The sequence below is a fragment of the Paramisgurnus dabryanus genome, chromosome 20 (genome assembly GCF_030506205.2).
Source record: "Paramisgurnus dabryanus chromosome 20, PD_genome_1.1, whole genome shotgun sequence".
NCBI classification, from domain to species: Eukaryota; Metazoa; Chordata; class Actinopteri; order Cypriniformes; family Cobitidae; genus Paramisgurnus; species Paramisgurnus dabryanus.
In genome coordinates, this window is record NC_133356.1 from 19,343,171 (window position 1) to 19,365,505 (window position 22,335).

Sequence of the window (22,335 nt, forward strand, 5' to 3'; positions counted from 1 at the left end):
CTGCGGTTGGTATTGTAATGGAGAAGTGTCGATGACTCATTGGTGTACTACTGATATGGTTAGATTTTAGGTTTTAAATTGACCTCAAACAAAACATGATATACATATTCAATGACGTACACTGTAAAAAAAATCTGTAGAAATTACAATGTAATTGCAGCTGAGTTGCCGGTAATTTACCGTAGTTTTAAATTTATGTTATTTATTGGCAAGAGTTTGTTCAAAGTTAAATAAATTTTAAATATTAACAAGTCTTTATCTTTACAGAATAAAATAACAGCCTCATGCAAATAATTCTGGGAACCAGAAATCATCATCAACCTTTTTCTGGGTTTTGCTTCAGATTTTGTTTCCCAGAATGTTTTGCTTGATGCTGTTTTTTTAGTTTTACTCTGTAAAGACAAAGACTTGTAAATGTTAAATGTTAATTTAACTTTGAACAAAATGTTGCCAGTAAAAAACATAAATTTAAATCTACGGTAAATTACCGGCAACCCAGCTGCAATTTCTACGGATTTTTTTTACAGTGTACATTTCTTAACAATCTCTTTGGAGGTATGCTAACAATGTTTTTTTTTTTGTACCACAGGTGGTATTACAGAGAAAGTGGGTCATATTTAAGATCTGCTGCAATTACTTATACCAGGGTTCCCATGGGTGCTTGAAATCCTTGAAAGTTTGTGAATCTGTCTGAAACAAATTCAAGGCACTGGGAAGTTTTTGAAAATATACATACATAGATACAGGTCATTGAAAGTGCTTGAATCGATTTTATGCAACAAAAAAAATCCATATTATTACCTTATTATTTAGTGTAGGATAATATAATAAAAATTCTAGACTTTTTAAGCACACATGCTAAACTGTTCGCTTAAATGCTTATATCTTCTGTATGTGAATGTTGATTTATACCAAAATGCTTTTTTTGGCATAGTTGTGTTTGACAAATGAAAACATCTCGGGTTACGTATGTAACTGTTGTTCCCTGAGAAGGGAATGAGACACTGAGTCTCCCTTGCCATACTTCCTGCGTCCATGTAACGCTGTCTTTGGCAATATTTCAGATACCAATATACTTCCTGCCCCTTGTCTTTGTCGTTAAGCCTCACCATTGGTTGAATATGTTATACATATTCAGACAGAGCTACCACTGGAGGCGTCCCCAAAGTGTCCCCGCAGTGACACAGCGCGAGTTCCCTCAAAAGGGAACTGTAATAATGTATCTTAAAAGGTACCCACATTTAGTCGTTGAATTTGAGAGTATTGGACCTGGAAAGTCCTTGAATTTGAAGTTAGCTAAGGTCTGGGAACCCTGTTATACCTTAAAAGTGCTATGCTGTTTTAACACAGAGCTGGGTCAATACTGGACAGAACACACTGCTGGGTTTAAATTACCCAACTGCTAGGTTGATTCAACTTATAGTTGAGAAACAATAACCTAGCAGTTGGGTCCTTTGAACTCAGCAGTTTGTTTTGTCCAATACTGACCTAGCACTGGGTTAAAACAACCCAACACAGCACTTTTTAGTGTGAAGCAGGTTGGTAAAGTTTAATTTACAATTCATCAGTGCATGCTGTTTCAAAACAAGTATTTTAGAAAAATTAAAACCTTACGGTCAACAAGTGAACAAACTTCATTTGCCTTCACTATTGGAATGATTTGCCAATCTGTTCGGTTAACCGTATCCATCACAATGTTCAAAAAACATCAGAATGTATTGTTTGCAAGAATACTTGAAACTAGCAAGGTGTTTTTGTATAGCACTTCTGATATTGCCTCTCTAATACATATCTTTTGTCGTTTTTCTCACTTCTGTAAGTCTCTGGATAAAAGCATCTGTTAAGTGCCAAATTGTAATGTCAATGTAAAAACAGTAACACCTTATTTTGCCATCCATACATTTCAACTCCTCCCTTTATGATTAAACTAAATACTACATTTATTATATTTGCATTGTGCTTAGCAAACAACAATAAATTATACATTATGGACGTATCAGAAGTATGGGACAATAAGTTTGAGTAGCTTGTTATTAAAGGGATAGTTCACCCAAAAAGGAAAATTCTGTCATTATTTACTCACTCTCATGTTCTTCCAAACCTGTATACATTTATTTATTCTGATACACATGAAGATATTTTGAGGAATGTTTGTAGCCAAACCAATCAGAAGCCCCATTTACATCCACAGTATTTTTTTCCTACTATTAAAGTAAATGGGGCTTTTGATCAGCTTCTGATCATCAGAAATGTATACAGGTTTGTCACAACATGAGAGTGAATAATGACAGAATTTTAATTTTTGGGAGCTATCCCTATAAAGCACATCATCCTGTAGAAACCAGGGGTGTCTTTCTCAGTGGCGATAAAACAGGACTGTGATCTCAGAGACTTGTTGTTTTATCTTCACCTCTAAGTTAGATTGAAACCCACTAACAATTAGACTACATTCACACTGCCATCAAAATCTGATTAAAAGGTTAATGATGGCCTTCACTGGCAGCATAAATGGAGTGGGAACATTTTGTAATAAAATATATATACTTTATCCCTCCCTTGCATAATGTCAAGGAGGTCAACTATCTTTAATCTTTGACTTGTAACTGGAGCCATAGAAAAATCTGGCACCACCCAAGCCCTATCCTGAGCTGTGACATGAAAAGCACCAGTCAGGAAAAAAACACATCCATTTCATGCTTTAAAGAGCAACATTAATCACTACATAACATCTGATAATGGAATCAAATTTATGTGGTAGCACTTGGCTTCTTTTAAATGATTTGTTTTGCCCCAGGCTGGTGTAATTTCAACATCTACCATCAGGGGCTAACTAGCTCATACAGCTAAACATAACTATTGTGGAGATTGCACCTTTTTGTTGGGTCAGAGATGTTAAAAATTCCCTCATTTTAAAACTCAAAGCTGTTGTACGGTACTAAGAGGGAGGAAACTGTTTTCTTAGTGTTGTTTAATCAGACCTTTCCCAGTCACAGTGGGGTGCTTTTAATACATTGTTTCATGGGTCACACTGGTCTTTATTTACACAGCAATATCAATTTGCAGCACATTCGCTTCTCAAAAACAGCACACAGTCGTTCTTCTTAAGGTTGCATTGCCATTTTGACTGCATTTTGATCCAATTATAAAAAAATAACCGGAAACATAGCACTAATGGAATCTCAGACACAAGGGAAAGACCACTGATCCATTGAAAACATGCAGTATGTATTTCCTTTATGAGTTTAGTTTGTCTGCTTTTTATTTGTAAGAAGCATAAAGCATAGACATTTTGAATTCTCTTATTACAAGACTGGTCTTAATTGTAGTCGTCTTTTAACCATGTTCTTTAAAATGCATTGAGTCATATGAGGAGTTATGAGAAAAGTCCTCCAAAGTCCGCAGAAGGTCCAGACCGCATACAAGCCTCCAGCAGCAGCTCTTTTCCTGTTGTTGTGATGACGTCCTCCTAAAAATACTCATTTGTTAAAAATACACCTGCATTCAGATGCTAACAATACGAGGGCTTATGCTTTTTCTGAATACACAGTGACAGAAAAACATGCTGAAAAGAAATTGGCAAGAAATGCGTCAAATCTATTTTACATATTCAGACATTCAGTCAAATCTGACTTGGAATAGTGGGGTCCGCTTTGTTACCCGCACTACAGCATCTAAACCCAAACTGTTTTATATTTATTTATCCATTTATTACATTTGTTCTATCCACATTTAAACAGCATCTCTACGGCGTAAAAAAAATGTTTTACCATACTGCCAAGCCGTCAAGTGTGGAAGCTTGTTGGCAGTTGTACAACGTCACAGGCATTTGCATTTAAGTAAAGTCAAAGATTTCACAGCTTGTGACTTCATATTTGACAGCTTTCCAGACAGTGAAATACGTATGTATCTATGGTTACACATACTATTCTGTAAATATGTGTCATGTATAGATGGCAGATCTTCTGTAAGCTACCTTAGTTTAACAGTGTTTAACATGGCTATTAGTTTGTCTTGTAAACTAAATTCCACAGTTTTCATTATGAATATTTTGAAACTTAAAAAAAAAAAAAACAATTTGACATATATAAGTGAATGAGGACAGAAAGTGATGGGAACAGGATGCTGCAGAAGACAAGTGCTCTGTCCCAAATCGCCTACTTCCATAATAGCTATATAGTAGGTGAAAATCAGTAGGCGAGGAGTATGTCCGAATTTATAGTATTCGAACAGTATAGGCGAAAAGTAGCCGTAGCATCTACTACTACTGTACATGTTATGAATTGTGCATTTAATAGAAGTTCAACTATTTAGTGAGCACCCTGGTGAGGAGTCACCCTGTGCAAAAGAAGGAGAGGCATCTTCCTTTTAAAAATGTCAGAAAGTGGTAATGCGGCTCTATTTAAATATATGCACATAAGGAAAACAGTGTTCCTTGTTTAACATCATGCAAGTTAAAGGATTAATCAATTTTCTTAAAAAAAAATCTCACCACTATGTCATCCAAAATGTTGATGTCTTTCTTTGTTCAGTCGGGAAGAAATTATGTTTATTGAGGAAAACATTCCAGGATTTTTTCTAATTTTAATGGACTTCAATGGACCCCAACACTTAACAGTTTTAATGCAGTTAAAAATTGCAGTTTCAAAGGATTCTAAACGATCCCAAACGAGGCATAAGGGTCTTATCTAGTGAAACGATTGTCAATTTTGGCAAGAAAAAAATGCACTTTTAAACCACAACTTCTCGTCTTCCTCCGGCTGTGTGACAAGTCAGCACGACCTCACGTAATTGCATAATGACGTAGAAAGGTCACGTGTTACATATATGAAACGCACATTTTGCATATTTATCTACAATACAATCGTTTTGCTAGATAATGCCATTGTGCCTCGTTTGGGATTGTTTAGAGTCCTTTGAAATTTTAAACTGCATTAAAACTGTTAAGTGTTGGGGTCCATTAAAGTCTATTAAAATTAGAAAAATCCTGGAATGTTTTCCTCAAAAAACATAATTTCTTCTCGACTGAACAAAGAAAGACATCAACATTTTGGATGACATGGTGGTGAGTAAATTATCTGGATTTTTTTAAAGAAAATTGACTAATCCTTTAATGACTCACTTGTTATGACAACGTGATGTATCAACATGGCAGATGTAGGACGTCCGAATTTCATTCACACTACTCATAATCATACTACATAGCACATACTGTTTTAACGGCTGATGAGTAAGTACTTCATCTGATTCAGTACAGACTCACAGTATGTTCAGATGCAGGAAAGGAATTACAGCAAGAGGAGCACAAACACATCACCAGCATCAGAACTATAGCTCAATGTACCAAACATGTTATAACATTTTTGCATAGTTTTTGGATGTAAAACAGATACACAGGAAAGATTATTACTGCATGCTGTAAGTGCTTGATGACTATACATTTGTTGATTATTCTTTTATTTCAGTTTTATGTCTACTGTTCTAGCCCATCCACACAGAGATGCGTCAAGCTGTATACATTAAAAATTTGTATCGTATCATGCTTCGTCTAGGTAGACCCTGCATAGCCTGAAACCGTTTTTTTTTTTTAAACGGGTCCCAAAGTGGATACATCTGAAAATGACACCCTTGCGTTTTCATGTGTACAGCCTATGCGTATGTTTTGTAAAACGATGATGTCTTTACCCCATGTCTTGACCAGTCACTGCTACACGTACATGTTTACATAATTCTTTTTTAAACGAGGATAAAATATTTTCTAGGGAAAGCTCTGGCTTTGTGTGGATGTGGCTTAAAACTTTCTGAAGTTATTACTTTCTCACCTTGTGGAAGTCGATGAGATCAGCAAGGGTTGCATGACGGTTTTGGTCCACACCCAGAAAGCTGTAATAGTCCCCAGAAGCATCAATAAGGAAATGTTTGAAACCACTGGCTGTGCGATAGGACAGTGTGTAACCCCATATCCTTTCACTGACCCGCACCAGAAAACAGCCTTCGGTAGCATTCATAAGTAGACCCTCAGAATCCTCTCGAGAGATGATACCTTCAAATTAAAATCACCAGGAACTGTTAGTGAAGAACTTAACTTAAACAATTCAGTTTATGCTGTATGTGTAACATCAAATTTAATAATTGTCCCATATTTTTAGTTTGTTCCTGTGATCTTATTTAAACCGAGTGAGCAGTAAGCTTTAGGGACTGATCACACCAAAAGTGTCCTTTATCAGTTAATATGTTCCTTTAGATCGAACCAATGACCTTTGCGTTGCTAACAAAATGGGCTGCTAGGCAACCTACAGAGATGCCTTTTTGATGCACTTTGTCGTAAAACAGTGACAAAGGTAGATTGTCGCAGGCAGGGTCACAATTGTTTCAATTACACATTTTTTTTTATCTCCGAGATCAGGTAGAAAGCTGTATAGTTCGTTTTTTCATGTATCTGTACCAGCAGTGCTGGTGTAAATGTACACCAAATGCCGTGCGTGCACCTGTGTGTGTGTGTGTGTGTGTGTGTGTGTAAGGGTATGATCATATGTTGGTGCCCTTATCAAGATGCCATTATTCAGATCTTGACAGACATGTAGCCCATGTTCAGATGAAATTTCTAACACTCACAGACCTATTCATCTGCTCTCCTGTCATTTAACCAGCAGTCACACACTGTAACCCATTTTAACATGACAAAGCTGCAGGACCCATGCCAGCAATTAGCCAAAGCCTTTGAATTATTGATAACACCTCTAAATTTCTCTGTCCTGTCTCTGTCTGTGTACAAGAAGATGCGCACGCACGCACGCACACACACACACGCACGCGCACACTAGTGCTCTCCATCTGTTGGTGGACCAGGTCAGGTTTTTTGAATACATTAAACATTTTCCACACTGATATATAATTTATCTCTCCTTGTGGATGCGTGTGACAGTGTGCAACAGGGTAAAAGGGTAAAGACCTGTCTGAGAGCAAATGTCTACATGCTAACCGTTTATGTTTCCCAGTTTAATGCTTACAGAACCCCATCTCTGAAATGAATGTCCACATTTGCAAGCGATTTAACAGGTAATAATAGATTTATTGTGTTGTATGGGAATAATGCCAGAGGTTATCAAGAAAACTTACCGTGAAACCATGGGGCGATATCATTGGTGTTCCTTTCATATCCAGCTTTTTTCGGTTTTTGCTCTTCAGTAAACCAGACTACAACAGATTCCCTGGAACTGGGTCGTGGTGCTCGTACCCATGCAGGGCTGATGGGAAGTAAAAGCACTAGTTTAAGTAAGGGATAATGTAGAGGCAGCCGGTAGTTATTGCAAAATAAGCCCTGACAGTGTGATCAGGACCTGATGTGAAGCAGAGGGTCTTGTATCACACTGAAGGGGCTTATTTTGCGATAACTACAGGCTGCCTGTACATTATCCCACTTATTATATGGCTGCTTGCCACATAAGGAAAAAAACTGGACATGAATATAAATTTGAGACATTTTATTGGCATATTTGTTTTAAATAAACATTCTTATCCTTCCGCGAAACGATATAGTACCACCATTGTTAATTGTGTTTGTCACAAGATGGCGCCAAACGGTAATCTTTATTGGCGCGGAGGGATTTTAAACATACAAGTAGTACCGGCTATGCGTTATTACTTTGGAGCGGTTATTATTTGAAAAGAACGAACCTGCAAATGTCTCAACTGACCAATCAGAATCAAGCATTCCAGAGAGCCATGTAATAAATGACTGTAAATCCTTGATATGTTGTACAATTAGAATTATTATTTATTACCCACACGCCCTGGACTTCTTGATTTTGATTGGTCAATTGCAGTTTTTGCGATAAACTATTTATCTGACCAGCAAAAATGTATCTTTTAGCACTACGTGATGTTATAATAAACTCAAAATATATAGTTTTTGTTTAGACAGACAATAAGGTAGGTGACCCTGGACTATAAAACACCTTTAAACTTTGTTGGAGAAACGTTAATAAACATCTTGAGCAGCTGTAGTTTCCATTGTTGATTTGGTTAAACTTGCGTATGCATATAATACTGAATTAACACATGCACTTGACATCACCGTTATTCACATTTACGTAGTTTACACTCCTTTTCAGGACCCCAAAACAGTGTTGTTGTTTAAACGTACAGCCAAACCTCATAAAAATGTGAACGTTTACAGTTGAAATTGTTGTTGTGCAAACAGCCCCTAAAGGGGCGTACAAACCAAACGCAAATTCAACGATTTGCGTGAGTATACTACAAAGTCATTGCGAAAGATGCAAATAGGATGCGAAAGATGCGAATCGGGCAATGCGATTGCCAAGAACACATGCGCTATTTCGCAAAGGTTGTGAATATTTAACTCAAGCGAAAAATTTGCATGACACGAAGGTAAATCCCGCGAGTAATCTACAGCGAGGAACGCGATGCTTCACGTCTGGTGTTTACGCAGCATAAGAGTGTATGGTTGATCAAAGTTCAAATGTTTTGACCTATACGTCTTATTCAGCCTCCCACCATGTTGATTCTAAAACGAGGCTGTGAGGGATGGATGTACATTTAAACGTAATACGCTTTAAACGTATTGTTTTGTACCGGGATGCTGGTCATTCAGCCATCAAAACACAGAAAATACATCATTTGACAAATTTCCACAGGACAAAGAACCTCAGAAATCATGGATTGTTCAAATAAGAATGATTACCTATCCATTAGTGGTTGTAATGTTGTTGTACTATGTCTGCGACTTTGTCTGCGTCTGTACAAAGGAGGTTCTGCACGTTGAAGGCCAGGCCTCGGATGGACTTCATTGTTGGAGACAGGACTTGTGGTGGGTTCAGTGAACGTACTGTGTCTCTTATGGGGGTTTGCTTTATTCAGGTGGGTCTGTTTTTGAAACTGCACGCTCAGGCCAGCCACATGGCCTTTCTCTATGGCCCGTAGTGACTGACGATTATATTCATCTCTTGCCCAGCGGGCCTTTCTTGTCATCTCCTCATCAGCTTCTTTGGAGCGACGCACTGAAGATAGATGAATAGGTGAATGCATGAAGAAAAAGTGTCAGAAAATGACAGGAGAATAGAAAGCCAGATTAGATTTCAATCTTGGCCATATTTGTAGCCAATACCCTTGCAAAAAAATAACCATGTTTTTTACTATAAAAGTGTAGTAACCACATTTTTTGGTGCCTTGATTACCATTGGTTTTACTACAGATACTACAGCTATATTTACTGTGGTATGCATCAGACAGGTGCGTGAATGTTACATGAGTTCAAAGTTTTACATGTTAACTGTTTCACACAATAGGCTGATAAGAAGGTGAAGAGATTGAAATGCTATTGTGCATGATATATAAAGAGAGTTTTTCCTCACATTGCTCCTCCCACTCTCTATCACGCTGTTCACTTTTGCTTTGCTCCTGCTCCAGAGACATGTAAAGCTCCTTCGCTCTTTCTTCCTCTGCACGCCGTATCTCCTCCTCTTCCCTCTTCCTTTCCTCTTCCTCTTGTTTCTGAGCGAGAGAGAGAGAGAGAGAGAGAGAGAGAGAGAGAGAGAGAGAGAGAGAGAGAGAGAGAGAGAGAAAGCAAACGTTCACAAAGCATACGCATCAGTACACACTTAACATCAGTATGTTGTTTTGACTAATGTATCAGCAGCAGTGGTTCATTAGCTGTGCTGAAATGGAAATCGTTTGGTTGAATAATTAATCCTGAAGGATATAAACACGTGGCTATATAGTTGTTTGAGACACTTAAGCCGTGTAATTATTGTCATAAGGTAATTACCAATGAGGTGTTATGTGGAAATGAACAGTCATTGACTCGACCACTAGAGTCATCAGCAGTGGTCAAAAACATGAGTGCAGCTGCGGTTGCGATTATTGCTGTTTACCAGCGCGCTTTGAGTCTTGGGAGTCTGGGAGTAGTTTTGATAGTGAGGGTTAATTCATGGTAAAAAAACATATATAGATATTTTACTACATCCTTTGTTTGTAGAAAAGAGGAAATCACATTATCAGCTTTTTTAATGGTACTGACAGCTGATGTAATAGCATTTCTTTAACATTCATGTTGTTTACAATGTCATTTTTTAATATGTCTAGATTGCATTGAATTACTAGTGAGGTAAACGGTGGAAACAATTTTGTAAACTGTCAGAGAAAAGTAAAATAAAAAAAAGGTCCCTAGCTGTCACTGGGGCAGTTCATTTCAAAAAGTACATCTTTGCCCCTAAAGCAGAGGTCTCCAACCTTTTTGTGAGCAAGGGTTACCACAATAGATAAAACAATCTGGAGAGCTACTTTTTTGATAGTTAACTCAAAACTTAAAACTATAGTCTACTCTTTAATTGTTGATTTTATTTTATTTGTTGATATTTTGTATCATTTTTTAAAACGTTAACATACATAAAAGAAGCCAAGCTAATATAAAAATATGTAATAAGTAAATATTCAACTTGAGGTTATTTATAGAATGTGCTTTGGCGGGCAACTCACAAACTCCATGCGGGCAACCATGTTGGAGACCACTGACCTGAAGAATTCATAGTACCTCAGAACAACAAGTTGGTACCAACGAGTGCATATTAGTACCACATAGGTAAATATTAGGTACTTAATAATACCTTTTTGAAGGGTATTGACCCAGTGACAGTTTGGTACCATTTTTGACAAATTTTACAGGTAACCCACAACAATTCCTATATGTTTTTTAAATATTGGTATGGGGCTTATAGTATACTCTAAAAAGACTGGTTTTATGACATAGACTGTAAAAAAAGATGGACTCAACGCCATGTTACGTAAAATGTCAGATTGGAGCCAGGGGCAGAGGCGTAGCTGTGGTATCACACTTCCCCCCAAACACTCACGCGCCTTATTCAACCAGGCCAATCATAACATCACGCCCCATTTCTATAGCATCAAATTACTAGCTAAAATGAAACTTATCACAAAAATGAACAATTGAACATATATCAGCATAAAAAGTACCTCAAAGGACCAAGATCATATTTCGAAAAATTTTATTGGAAGTGTAAATCATTTTTATATTTAGAGAAGAGTCCCATTCGTTTGAAAGGAAAAGGAGGGGTTTATGACTTGTACTTCAGCCAGCCACCAGGGGGTGATCAAAGAGCGAGAGGCTTCACTTTTCAAGAAATATGAGGCACACCCGGTTCAACAAGGTTGGATAAAATATGGACAAACCCAACTGTTGGGTAAAATTAACCCATACAGCAGTCGACTTCGGGCTGGATCTTCACCAGATCCACACCGAAGTCGGCAGCACCAGCACAGATCTGGCCCAGAGTCTGGAAACCTAGGAAATGTTAATTTTTGACCCAACCATGGGTTAAAACAACCCAGCATTTGGGTTTAATACAACCCAGCTAAGGTCTAATTTAAACCTAGCAATTGGCTTTGTCCATTTTACGCAATCATGGTTTAAAAACCTCCTTGCACCTTTATAGAGTGTACTGTAAAATCATAGGGTACAGAAGTCTGGCACATAGCTCCTGCAAATCCAGTTATGAATGGCTAGACAAAGTCCTCCAATGTTTGAGAAAATCCTCTTTTCTTCTTTTCTGTGTTTGCCATACTCTATGCTTCTATAGTCTATAAAGACTGTTGTGAAAGAAAACATTTCAGTTTAAACACTCAGCACTTTCCAGTTGGGAGAATAATATGTGGGCTGTGATAAATGAGCTCTTTAATATTTGACAAGTTTCTTAAAAAGGTCTCATTATCAGGCCGCAAATCATCTCTAACCATCAAGGCCTCTTTAGGGAATCTGCAGTTTGAATATTGAAAAACGGTCTTTCTGCCACCCTTGCCTGCCCCAGCTCCTCCCACGTTTTACTATTTCTCTCTCTTTGAAAAGATAATGCCATCAGTGTGGCTCATGAATAACTTATTATGCAGCAATGGAGATGAATTCAAGATCTAAACTCCTTTTTAAGATTAATTGACTTCTCCTTTCTCCCTTTTACAGCTGAACTCCTATGCATTTTTTGCATTTAGTCTTAGTATGAATTTAGATTTCACATTGTGCTTTACCTGTTTTTACTTTTCACTTCATCTGAAGGCAAAAACAGACACCTGATATGTGACCATATCTGTGAAATCCAGGTTAAAGTCTCATAATCTAATTATGAAATTAAGAGCATGAAAGTTTGATTTTACTCATTGATTTCGCTTTTATTTCAATGTTTGACATGACCTTACTCTGTCAGTATTTAAGATATTAAGGTTATATTTTAACATTATGTAGGATGATTGTATGTGGAAAACAAAGGTACACTTAGAGGTACACAAAAGCTGTCATCACAAAAAAAGAACCTACAGCTATATATGGTTTCAAACTAAGATCCAGATCTGTCATCTCTAGTCTTCGTTGTTGAAGCAGTAATTGGTATCAGATTAGGTATGGATTGCTTGGTTGTTTTCATCAATGTTCTTTGTCTCTAAATGAAAGGCACTGAGAAAGAAGTACAGAAGGACCGACTAGGCCTACATACAGTCATACTCTACCACGAATACGGGACACATACTACATTCAAAAGGTTGATGGACAAAACATTTGGGACGGTGAATGTTAAATTTGGATAGCAAAGAAGGTCTATTTAAAGTTATGATTTTTTTTTATTTTTGTGTGACTTTCACTTCTTGCTTGGTCCTTTATATTTTTCACCTTGAATCGTTGTAAAACACTGCAAACTATTTTGATTTTGTTAAAGTTGAGAAAAAGACTTTTCTATGCAGTATAGTTAGAAATTAGGAGGTTTGTTTTTCCAATCACCTTTAGTTTCTCTCGTATCCGTTCCTCTTCCTGTTTAGCTGCTTTCCTGTCCTCAGCTTCCTCCTTCCATTTTCCGGCAACTAAGCGTGCTTTCTCTTTTGTGATGGCATCTCTGAACTTCTGCTTTATCTCCTCTTCTTTCTTCCGCCTTGCAAAATTACAAAAATATGACTGTGGAATTTTTTTCAAAAAATTTTTTCTCGCAAAATAGTTTTAACTTTTATGTTATTACATTACTTTTTGCCAGAGCACAGTCCTTGGTCTTATTTGGAAGAGTGAAGCAAAAATTCTGTATGAATAAAATAACCTTATGTGTCCATTTGACTTCTCAAGACAATATTTCATCGCTGATCCGGTAACCTTGTTAAAATGTAATTGTTGTACATGTCATAAGACTCACCACAGCTCCTGGGCTTCTAGCTGAGCCTGACGCTTGGCTCTCTCCTCCATCAGCTCTTTGACTATCAACTCATGTGGTTTGTCACCAGGTGCCTCTCCCATTATCCAAACCCACACCTCGCCATCACGACCCTTTAGCCACTGAACACTCTTCCTGGTTTCTGGAGAAAGTTATAAAGCCAGGGGTTGTTCTTGCAAATAAAGTTTTCCAAATAGTTCATATATATCCTTGAAGGCAGCTTAATACATTTCCATGACTTGGAAAAGCCTTCAATGCATTGATATGCTGTCTCCTTATGCAGCTTAATAAGTTGGCATTGTCGTAATAATGTATTGTGATATGAATCATTTTCAAAAATGTGTATTATTAAACAATACTACCATATCATAATTGTAACAATGCAACTACCACATGCAGACGTGGAAAGGCCTTGCTGGACCCACCATCTCTATTCGTGAGTACCCGGCTCCTTTCCCAGCTTCCCTCCTGTTGGCTGTCATGCTCTGTCCAGCGTCGCACCTGCTCCTGACGTATTTTGTAGAAAAGTATTTGCTTTTGCCCTTCATTCAATTCATCCAGAAGCTCTGGATCTACGAACATGTCTCTCAGAATCTGTTGCATCATCCTGGCTTGCCAGAATCTCCTCGCTATGCGCACACTGCAAGAACTGCCAAATAAATTTGGAGCAGAATGTTTCGCAGTCAATCAAATTGTCCAGAGTTAACTAACATTTTGAAACAGCCTGTAACAACAAATGCTTCTAGACAGTAACAAAGCCCGCACGTGATTCACATTGACATTTCTTTCATTTTTGCTAACCACAAACTGTTGTCTCTATAGGTAGTGGCAATAATAAACATGTGTGGACTTTGACACTGTATTTTTTACATGCCACTGATTTTAACTGATCGACAATATCAAAAATCTATTTTTTACCTTTTTAATTTGTTATTAGTGGCAAATGAATAAGGAAATTATTTAAATAAATTTGTTTTAGACTAATTTACTCATGAAACCAGTTCAGATTCATTGCAATAAACAGAAACACATACATACATTTGTCTGAGCAAATATTAGTTAATAAAACATTTTATAGTACAGCATTAAAAAAACTATAATTTCTCCGTGACCTTTCCTGACCCAGAAACATCATTTTAAAATGATGTTTTCTGGACAACATTCATTAGAAGTCTGCTGTCTGTACTCCTACTTTCTATGACTCCTACAGTAGCTTGTTTTTGTCTACATTATTTATCTTACTGACCGGCTTTGGCTGCTTCAGATCCCCGTGGGTCTCGTCACCATGGAGGTTTTTGCTGTGTCATTGAAGATATCAAAGGTGATTGGTGGTGAATATAGTGGGCCAGCATTCCGGTCCATTAAATCCATGATGTCTGCTTGTATGGTTCCTTGTATGTTGTTGTGACTGTTCTGTTGTAATGCATACACTAAAGAGAGAGAGAGAGAGAGAGAAAGAGAGAGAGAGAGAGAGAGAGCAATGTAATTAGAAACCTCTGTTGAGCTAGTGTTCATCTTGGTCCATTGCTCTCTTCATTACATCTGTCATCCTGCTACACGTAAATGCCTTTGGAAAGAAGTTTGAGTCATCTGAGGCATTTAAGCAATTTTATTTCAATGTTGTTGTTAATGAGTGTCATTTAGATAATTAATGACAACAAACATTTCTCCTAAAACAAACTACACTCTCAGAAAAATAGGTACAAAAGTTGTCAATGGGGCGGTACCTTTTTAAAATAATAAGCCAGCAGCTAGCGGTTTTCTTCCGCGCTGAGCACCGAGAGTTAAAAAATATTCAACTTTGGATGAAAAGCTCCGCTCGTCAATGTCAGTCCTCACGCGGCCGTCCAATCACAGTGGAGGAGGGGCGGGACAAGTATCACAGCAACCAACCGTCTCACAGCTGACGTATCAGAGCTACCAAAGTGCTTAGCTGAAGAAAGCTGGCACTCAGCTGAAAAACAGCTGGCATTCGGCATAATCCAGGCGTTTTCAGCCGCATTTAAAAGTTTTGGGGTACACAACCACTAAGAAGTGACACTGATAAGCAGAGCTTTTCACCCAAAGTTGAATCTCTTTCAACTCTTGGCACTCAAAGCTGAGCGTTGAAAAACTGCCGAACGCCAGCTTTCAGCACGGAAAAACCGCTAGCTGCTGGCTTATTTAAAACATGTCGAGCTTCCATTGGAAACAATTAAAAAACATGCGCTGGCCACAGGCTTAAAAGCTTTGGTGTGCAAGCCCCCTTAGAGTTACATGCTGTTATAGATTTTTTTATTCCTTCCCCGCCATTGACAAATTAGCTCGTCAATTAAGAATTTTTTTTTGCATAAATAAATGTGATCCTGCTGAATTTATATGTTAATCTGCAATATACCGCGATTATCCACTATACCAATTTATGAAAAAACTGAAGCCAAAACGTTATTTATTAATTTTAAATTCTGTGTATGTTTTGATAATCATTCGTAATCTGATCTCTAACAAAATTTCTTCACAATAATGCAATTATTTCAGCTTTTTGCTAAAAAAAATTATGTTTATAGAAAAATACCCATATTTAAGAGTTTATAAGCAGAGAAAAACAATTAAATTTTTTTTATTTGTTTTTTTTTTTGTTTATTGTTTGTTCGAAAGCAGAGGGTCTTTCATTTGATATATTTGTATGTTTATATATTTTTAGAAGAAAATTTTCCTGGAAGGCATTTTGTGAAACTTTTGTGAAAATCACAAAAAATGCTGGCGGGCAACTTTTCAAAAAATGGCTGGTGGGGAATGAGTTAAAAAAGGTACCATCCCGGTGAACAAAGTAGCATTTTTTTCAGAGTATAAACTAGAAGAACACACAAAATACGATTTCACAGGTGAGATTATGGATGAGCTTGGCTCTAGACCACCACAACCACCATGATCAGTTTAAACTTATCACAGAAAACAATTAAGGCAATTGTTCTAACTGTGTTATTAGTGTATGATTTTTAGTGTGTGTCTCTGGAAATAAGTTTCTAGGGTTTTACAGTAGGTTACTCAATTTAAATATTGTCTTAGTATTCAGTTTACTTGCATCGAAACATTATGATCTCAGCGGGGCACCTCAAACACCCACAGGGAGCTTAATTCTCTATATTCATGTAAGATTGTTAAAGTTATTGTTTCCCAAAGTTTAACATTGGTGAATGTTTAAAAAATTTGTCTATAAATATATGCTATTTTTTCTTAAATTTAGATAATAAGTACACTATAATTGAATTGTTTAATATTTAAAAATACTGTATATTTGTTACAGTACTGCTTGTTTATATTTATGAATGTTAAAGTACCAAAGAATAGATGCTATCCAGCAAACTGAAACTTTTTACCAACACACTCCATCTTTTCTCTTCAGCACTTAGGAGTCCATTTATCTCCCAACAAGCTTAAGCTGAAGGCATCAAGACAGATGGTTTTACTTCTTTGCTCAGCTGTAATGACACATGAGATATGGACTAGCACAATTGAACGTGTGGGTGTGTGAGTGTGTTACACCATCTGTATTTTATGTGTATGTGAGTGTGTGGGTGTGTATTAACAGATGTAAGTCGAGATCGATCAAGTGCTAGACTTGTGGGCCATCAGCACCCAGAAGTTCTTAATATAAAGAACTTTAAGTAAGACCCCTTGGTCTCAGGGATTTATATCTAAACTTCATTCCATCTCCTTTAGAGGATTTATAAAATTCCCATTATTAGCTTATCTGTCTTGAGCAAAGACTGATGGGTGAGATTGTTTTTTAATAGGTGGCCTGTGTTTGCACATTTAGTAATATACAATTACGCATTATTCCCATTGGACCTTTGCTCTATTATCTTTTATCTTTATTTTGTTCCTTTAAAGAATTTATCCTCGGCTCACTCATTACAGCTATTTGTGCTACAACAGGCAGGGGGCAGTGTTGAGCTAAAGTTTAGCAAGCCATTAGAGATTAGTTGGACTCTCAACACATCACTAATCAAGAACAAGGCTTTCAAACAGGAAGGACCAATCACAGCCAAGGCTGCCACAGACTGCTTGGCACTGCTTTACCTGTCGGTCACAGTCTGCTGTCAGGCTTCGACTAATGGTGTCTGCAAGTGCCTTATTCACACTTGCTCATTCTGTCTGTCTGTCCATGTTTCCCTGGCTTTATTATTTCGCCCTTTATGTTTTTTCAACTTATCCGGTGACTCGTCACCCTTTCTCCAACACTTTCACTTCTTAGTTTTATAATACATTGATTCTGATTTTGTTAAAAAAAAAATTCAGAAGATAAGGAAAAATCAACCTCCAATGTTGTTAATTTGTCATGCTATTATAATGACCATGTACTGAAAACCCAAAGTAGACAGTAAATGTGACAAGTGAGACTTGCAGCAGAAATATATCCTGCATGTTTAGACTCAGCCCACCTACAATGCCCACCCCGCCTTGGGCTATGCAGCAGCACATAAATTGATATAAAAACCACAACAATAAGAATCTTCAATGCACAATAATTGCATCTGTTCCACACAAGGCAGAGAGATGAAGGCTGTGTGGATTAGAGATGACACGTACAGGGAATTACAGGACTGGATCAAACACACACAGTGGGAGAGGCAGAGAGTGTGGCACAAGATGGCAATCAATCTGCCTGTTTGAGACACCAAGCTTCCTTTATTGGTACAGATAGATTTGTTGGGGATATGGCAGGCATCCCTGCTGTGTGGTCTCTTTATCATTTTCCACTCTTTTAACTCTATTGTTGAAGCTTAAGTGTAAGTGTGAAAACATGGAAGTGGTCATTGAGATTTGTGTTTGTGTCAAAGAGATGCATTGCTTTTAGTGAGGTGCTAAAACATTTGTCTTGCTAAGAACACAAAGTGATGCATCATTAAATTTCATCCATTTGTATTTACACACACTTTTTATGTGTATTGATTTTTCAGCATTTATTTATTCATGATGTTCACAAATTGTAGCCCCAACCTATCAAGAAAATCAACAGGGATGCCTGTAATTTGAGCCTGACATTATTAGACTAAAGGTAGATTCCTGGAGTTTCGTATTTTTGAATTTGTGCTTCATATGTCATCATAAATAAGTCTACACATTAACGATTGATCATCTTAATAGATGGTTTCATTGGATGCACGCTCATTGTCGTGGTTACACACCTGGTTTGAAGTTAACTTCCGGTCTGTGTTTATTTGTCATGGCTAGTGGATAAACTGAGCTCTTATACAAATACCTTGTGGAAAATAAAAATGATTCTGTTTCCTAAAGAAGAGAGGAGATGGCGAGCATGTATCACAGATGTGCAAAGCCAGGCTAGCCAGGCAAGAATTCAAATATCTGTAGCTAACAATAACGTTAGCCCAGTATAGTTAATATGCTTTAGCTACGATTTGAACTAAGGTAATTTACTTGTTATTTATTTTGCTTGTTATCAGAAATAATCTAGTTAGTTTTTCGTAATTTTTTCTTCAGTGCTTTAAAGGAATAGTCTACTCATTTTCAATATTAAAATATGTTATTACCTTAACTAAGAACTGTTGAATCATCCCTCTATCATCTTAGTGCGTGCACGTAAGCGCTGGAGCGCGCTGCTACACTTCGATAGCATTTAGCTTAGCCCCATTCATTCAATGGTACCACTCAGAGATAAAGTTAGAAGTGACCAAACACATCAACGTTTTTCCTATTTAAGACGAGTAGTTATACGAGCAAGTTTGGTGGTACAAAATAAAACGTAGCGCTTTTCTAAGCGGATTTAACAGAGGAACTATATTGTATGGCGTAATAGCACTTTTGTGAGTACTTCAACTCGCCTGAAAAATCCGCTCCCCTTCTCCCTCTCATAATGGGAGGGGGAGGGTGTTACTGCGCCGAGTCGAAGTACTCCCAAAAGTGCTGTTCCGCCATACAATATAGTTCCTCTTTTAAATCCGCTTAGAAAAGCGCTACGTTTTATTTTGTACCACCAAACTTGCTCGTATAACTACTCGTCTTAAATAGGAAAAACGTTGATGTGTTTGGTCACTTCTAACTTTATCTCTAAATGGTACCATTGAATGAATGGGGCTAAGCTAAATGCTATCGAAGTGTCGCAGCGCGCCCCAGCGCTTACGTGCACGCACTAAGATGATAGAGGGATGTATCAACTCTTCTTAGTTAAGGTAATAACATGTTTTAATATTGAAAATGAGTAGACTATTCCTTTAAGGTTAAATCATGGGCGTCAGAACCATTATACTGTATGTGGGTGGGACAAGACCCACTTACTTTTTAAATCCAATGATATTGGATCCACTTACTTCTTCACTAATTCAGTGCATATGTCTGTTCACTTGTCAGAGCGCCGTCTTTCGAATCCATTCCACCTGAGGAATTCCCTAATAAATTAAACTCAGTCCGTGTTTTAGCTACAGCCTTGACTTCCATGCTGCTGGTTCTTTAAATCCATTCCACTTGGCTCATTAAATTAAACTTCCATTTCATGTTTTCACTACTTTCGCCAACTGCACTCCCTTGACACAACAAGGTACACAAACCTTTTAGGCAATAAAACCAATTGTGAAATTAAAAGGCACCAGAATACAAGAAAATTGCATCTACTTCAGTAAATGCTTTGGACCCACCTTCTGACGGCTCATTCTTGAGTGCAACAAATAAATTGAACATACCAAACAAATAAACCGCACATTATTTTTCACATTCTCACATTAATTTTTTGGTGCTGGGCAAAAATTAATCGTGATTAATCGCATACAAAATAAAAGTGATTTGTAACATAATATACAAGTGTGTTCTGTGTTTAATTATTATGTATATATAAATAAACACACATTCATGTATGTATTTAAGAAACATTTACACGTGTATATATTTAGCTCTTTCCTCGCCAGCATTTTTCATGATTTTCACAAAAGTTTAATTCCTTCCAGAAAATGCTCCTTTTTAACTTACAATATATAAAATAAAAGAACAGACCCTCTGCTTTCAAACAAAAATTCCTTCCTTCATGTGTTTTGTTTTTATCACCTCTCAAATATGTTTAGGTTTCATCAAAAACACCAAATGTTTAGCAAAAAGCTGAGATAATTCCATTTTTTGTGAAGGACTTTTGATAAATGGATTTTTGCCATATATTTTTTTATTCCCGAGAAAAATGATGAAGGAAGATCAAACCATTACTATGTGAAAGTCTCGACAGTAGATAGAATTTGGGGATAAGATGAGGGCTTTCAAAGAGTATGCTATAAGATCTCTTTGTCACTCTAACAACACACAATTGAGGTTTTGTATTGCTGTATCTCTAACATTCCCTCTTCAGTAGCAATCCAGTACACTCCAGAGATTTGACACACTTCTAATGGTGTAAATCAGCCAATCATTTTTGTTTTTTGAAGTCTCACCTCATTCTGTACACATCGCAAACTGCCAATGAAACTAGAGGAGTGCTCCAATTCTGCACATGAATGCGTTTAAGACTGAAAATCAAGCATTTTAAACCTTCAGGTGCTGCGCAAAGCCTGTTTTTTTGTATGTGGGCACCAAGAAGAAGACACTTTAAGGGGAGGACCAAACCCATGTCTATTTGCAGTTCACTCCGTGTTCTGTCTGTCAAGAGAGTCATACATAAAAATGTAATTCATATATAAAGCTTATATGCACCGGGATCCAAAACCAAACATTCAAATAGTTATCAGTCACAAGTTTAAAAAAATGATTGGGTTACTTTTAACCCATATTAGGTAAATATTGGACAAAACACATGCTGGGTTAAAAATGACTCAATGTTGGGTTGTTGTTATGCAACCATGGGTTATAATAATCCAGCAGTTGGGTTAAAACAACCCAGCATTGGGTCAATTTTAACTTAGCGGTGTGTTCTGTCCAATATTTAAAATAACCAAGACATTTATAGAGTGATTGTAAGCTGATTGCAAGCTTTTATCTTGACTATATGCTCAGTACAAAATTTTTTTTCTCAGGAAAAGGTTGTGTGTCCAGCAAGTTTGATCTTTCACTCTCAAATCTGATTTACACAGAATTTGAATGAGGCCATTGCTAAAACGTTAAAACTGACCTCTGTTTTCATGCAGTTTTGATGTTCCACATTCTCAAGGCCTGTTGCCTGCTAATTATTAAAACAAAATGCTTGTGGGTGGATTGTTACATCGCAGCATGTAACAAGCATATAAGAAATACTGATTGTGGTGTACCCTGCGTTGCCAGTGGTAAAGTACAAGATAAAAAGATCTAAAAATAATTTTGCAGATATTATACTGCACATCACTTTAAATGATCATATCGAGACTTTGAGGCTATTTCTAAATGTATGAATATGTGAGATTATTCAGGGGTGGATTGTAGTCCTGCAAGGCCCCTGGGCCATAGGCCCTTGAAAGTTTGAGGCCATGGGACCACGAGTTGATGATATATGTGTAGATAAATCAGACAGATGACATGACACATCCCTGTGGTGTAAGCCTTATCAAGGTGCGAGCAGACCCTGTGAAGCATGCAGATTAGGGCGTCAGGATATAGTCCCCACAAAATGCTTTTGGGGTTTTAAACCACCAAAAAAGTAAATAAATGTCATTACATTTATAACAAAATATCAGTGATATCTGCAAAACCAGTGTAATTGTTAGTGGATTAATTTCCACATCACATTAACTACAGAAAGTGTCAACAGTTTCTATTGTTATTATCATTTGAAACCTAAAAGCTTTTGGTAAATTACTTGAACTTAAAAAATAAAAATACATTTGGTTAAAATAATTTCTTGTCTAATGGAAATGTAAATCAAACATTGTGAAGAGTGGCTTAAGTGTCTTTATTACTTCTTGAGCCCACGGTATAAACCCATTCATTAAAGTCCTTAGACAATTTCCTGATATGTTTCACTTTGACAGGCAATTGAACATAATCCTCAGAGAGTTTCTTTACCATTAAAACAGACAGAAATTATATAGGGCAGAAAATTACAGAAAGGTGATCCTGCTTCCTACTCATCTAAAACTCAGTCCTATAACATTGATTCAGCCAAATGATGACATGAATATGATACTATCACTTGATACTATCACTTTGACTGATTTTTACAGGATTTATCATC

General features: G+C 37.1%; 1 protein-coding gene across 1 annotated transcript; it reads right to left on the bottom strand.

Moving 5' to 3' along the window:
• Positions 1–2,579: 2,579 nt before the first annotated feature.
• On the bottom strand, positions 2,580–14,644 carry sh2d4ba (SH2 domain containing 4Ba). Its single transcript, XM_065297551.1, has 9 exons — positions 14,461–14,644; positions 13,640–13,863; positions 13,197–13,356; positions 12,797–12,944; positions 9,372–9,510; positions 8,702–9,017; positions 7,117–7,244; positions 5,820–6,040; positions 2,580–3,466 (listed from the first exon to the last, which is right to left on the bottom strand). The coding sequence occupies exons 2-9, from the start codon at positions 13,818–13,820 to the stop codon at positions 3,374–3,376; spliced, it is 1,386 nt and encodes a 461-aa protein (XP_065153623.1). The 5' UTR covers positions 13,821–13,863; positions 14,461–14,644; the 3' UTR covers positions 2,580–3,373.
• Between the last annotated feature and the right edge of the window lie 7,691 nt (positions 14,645–22,335).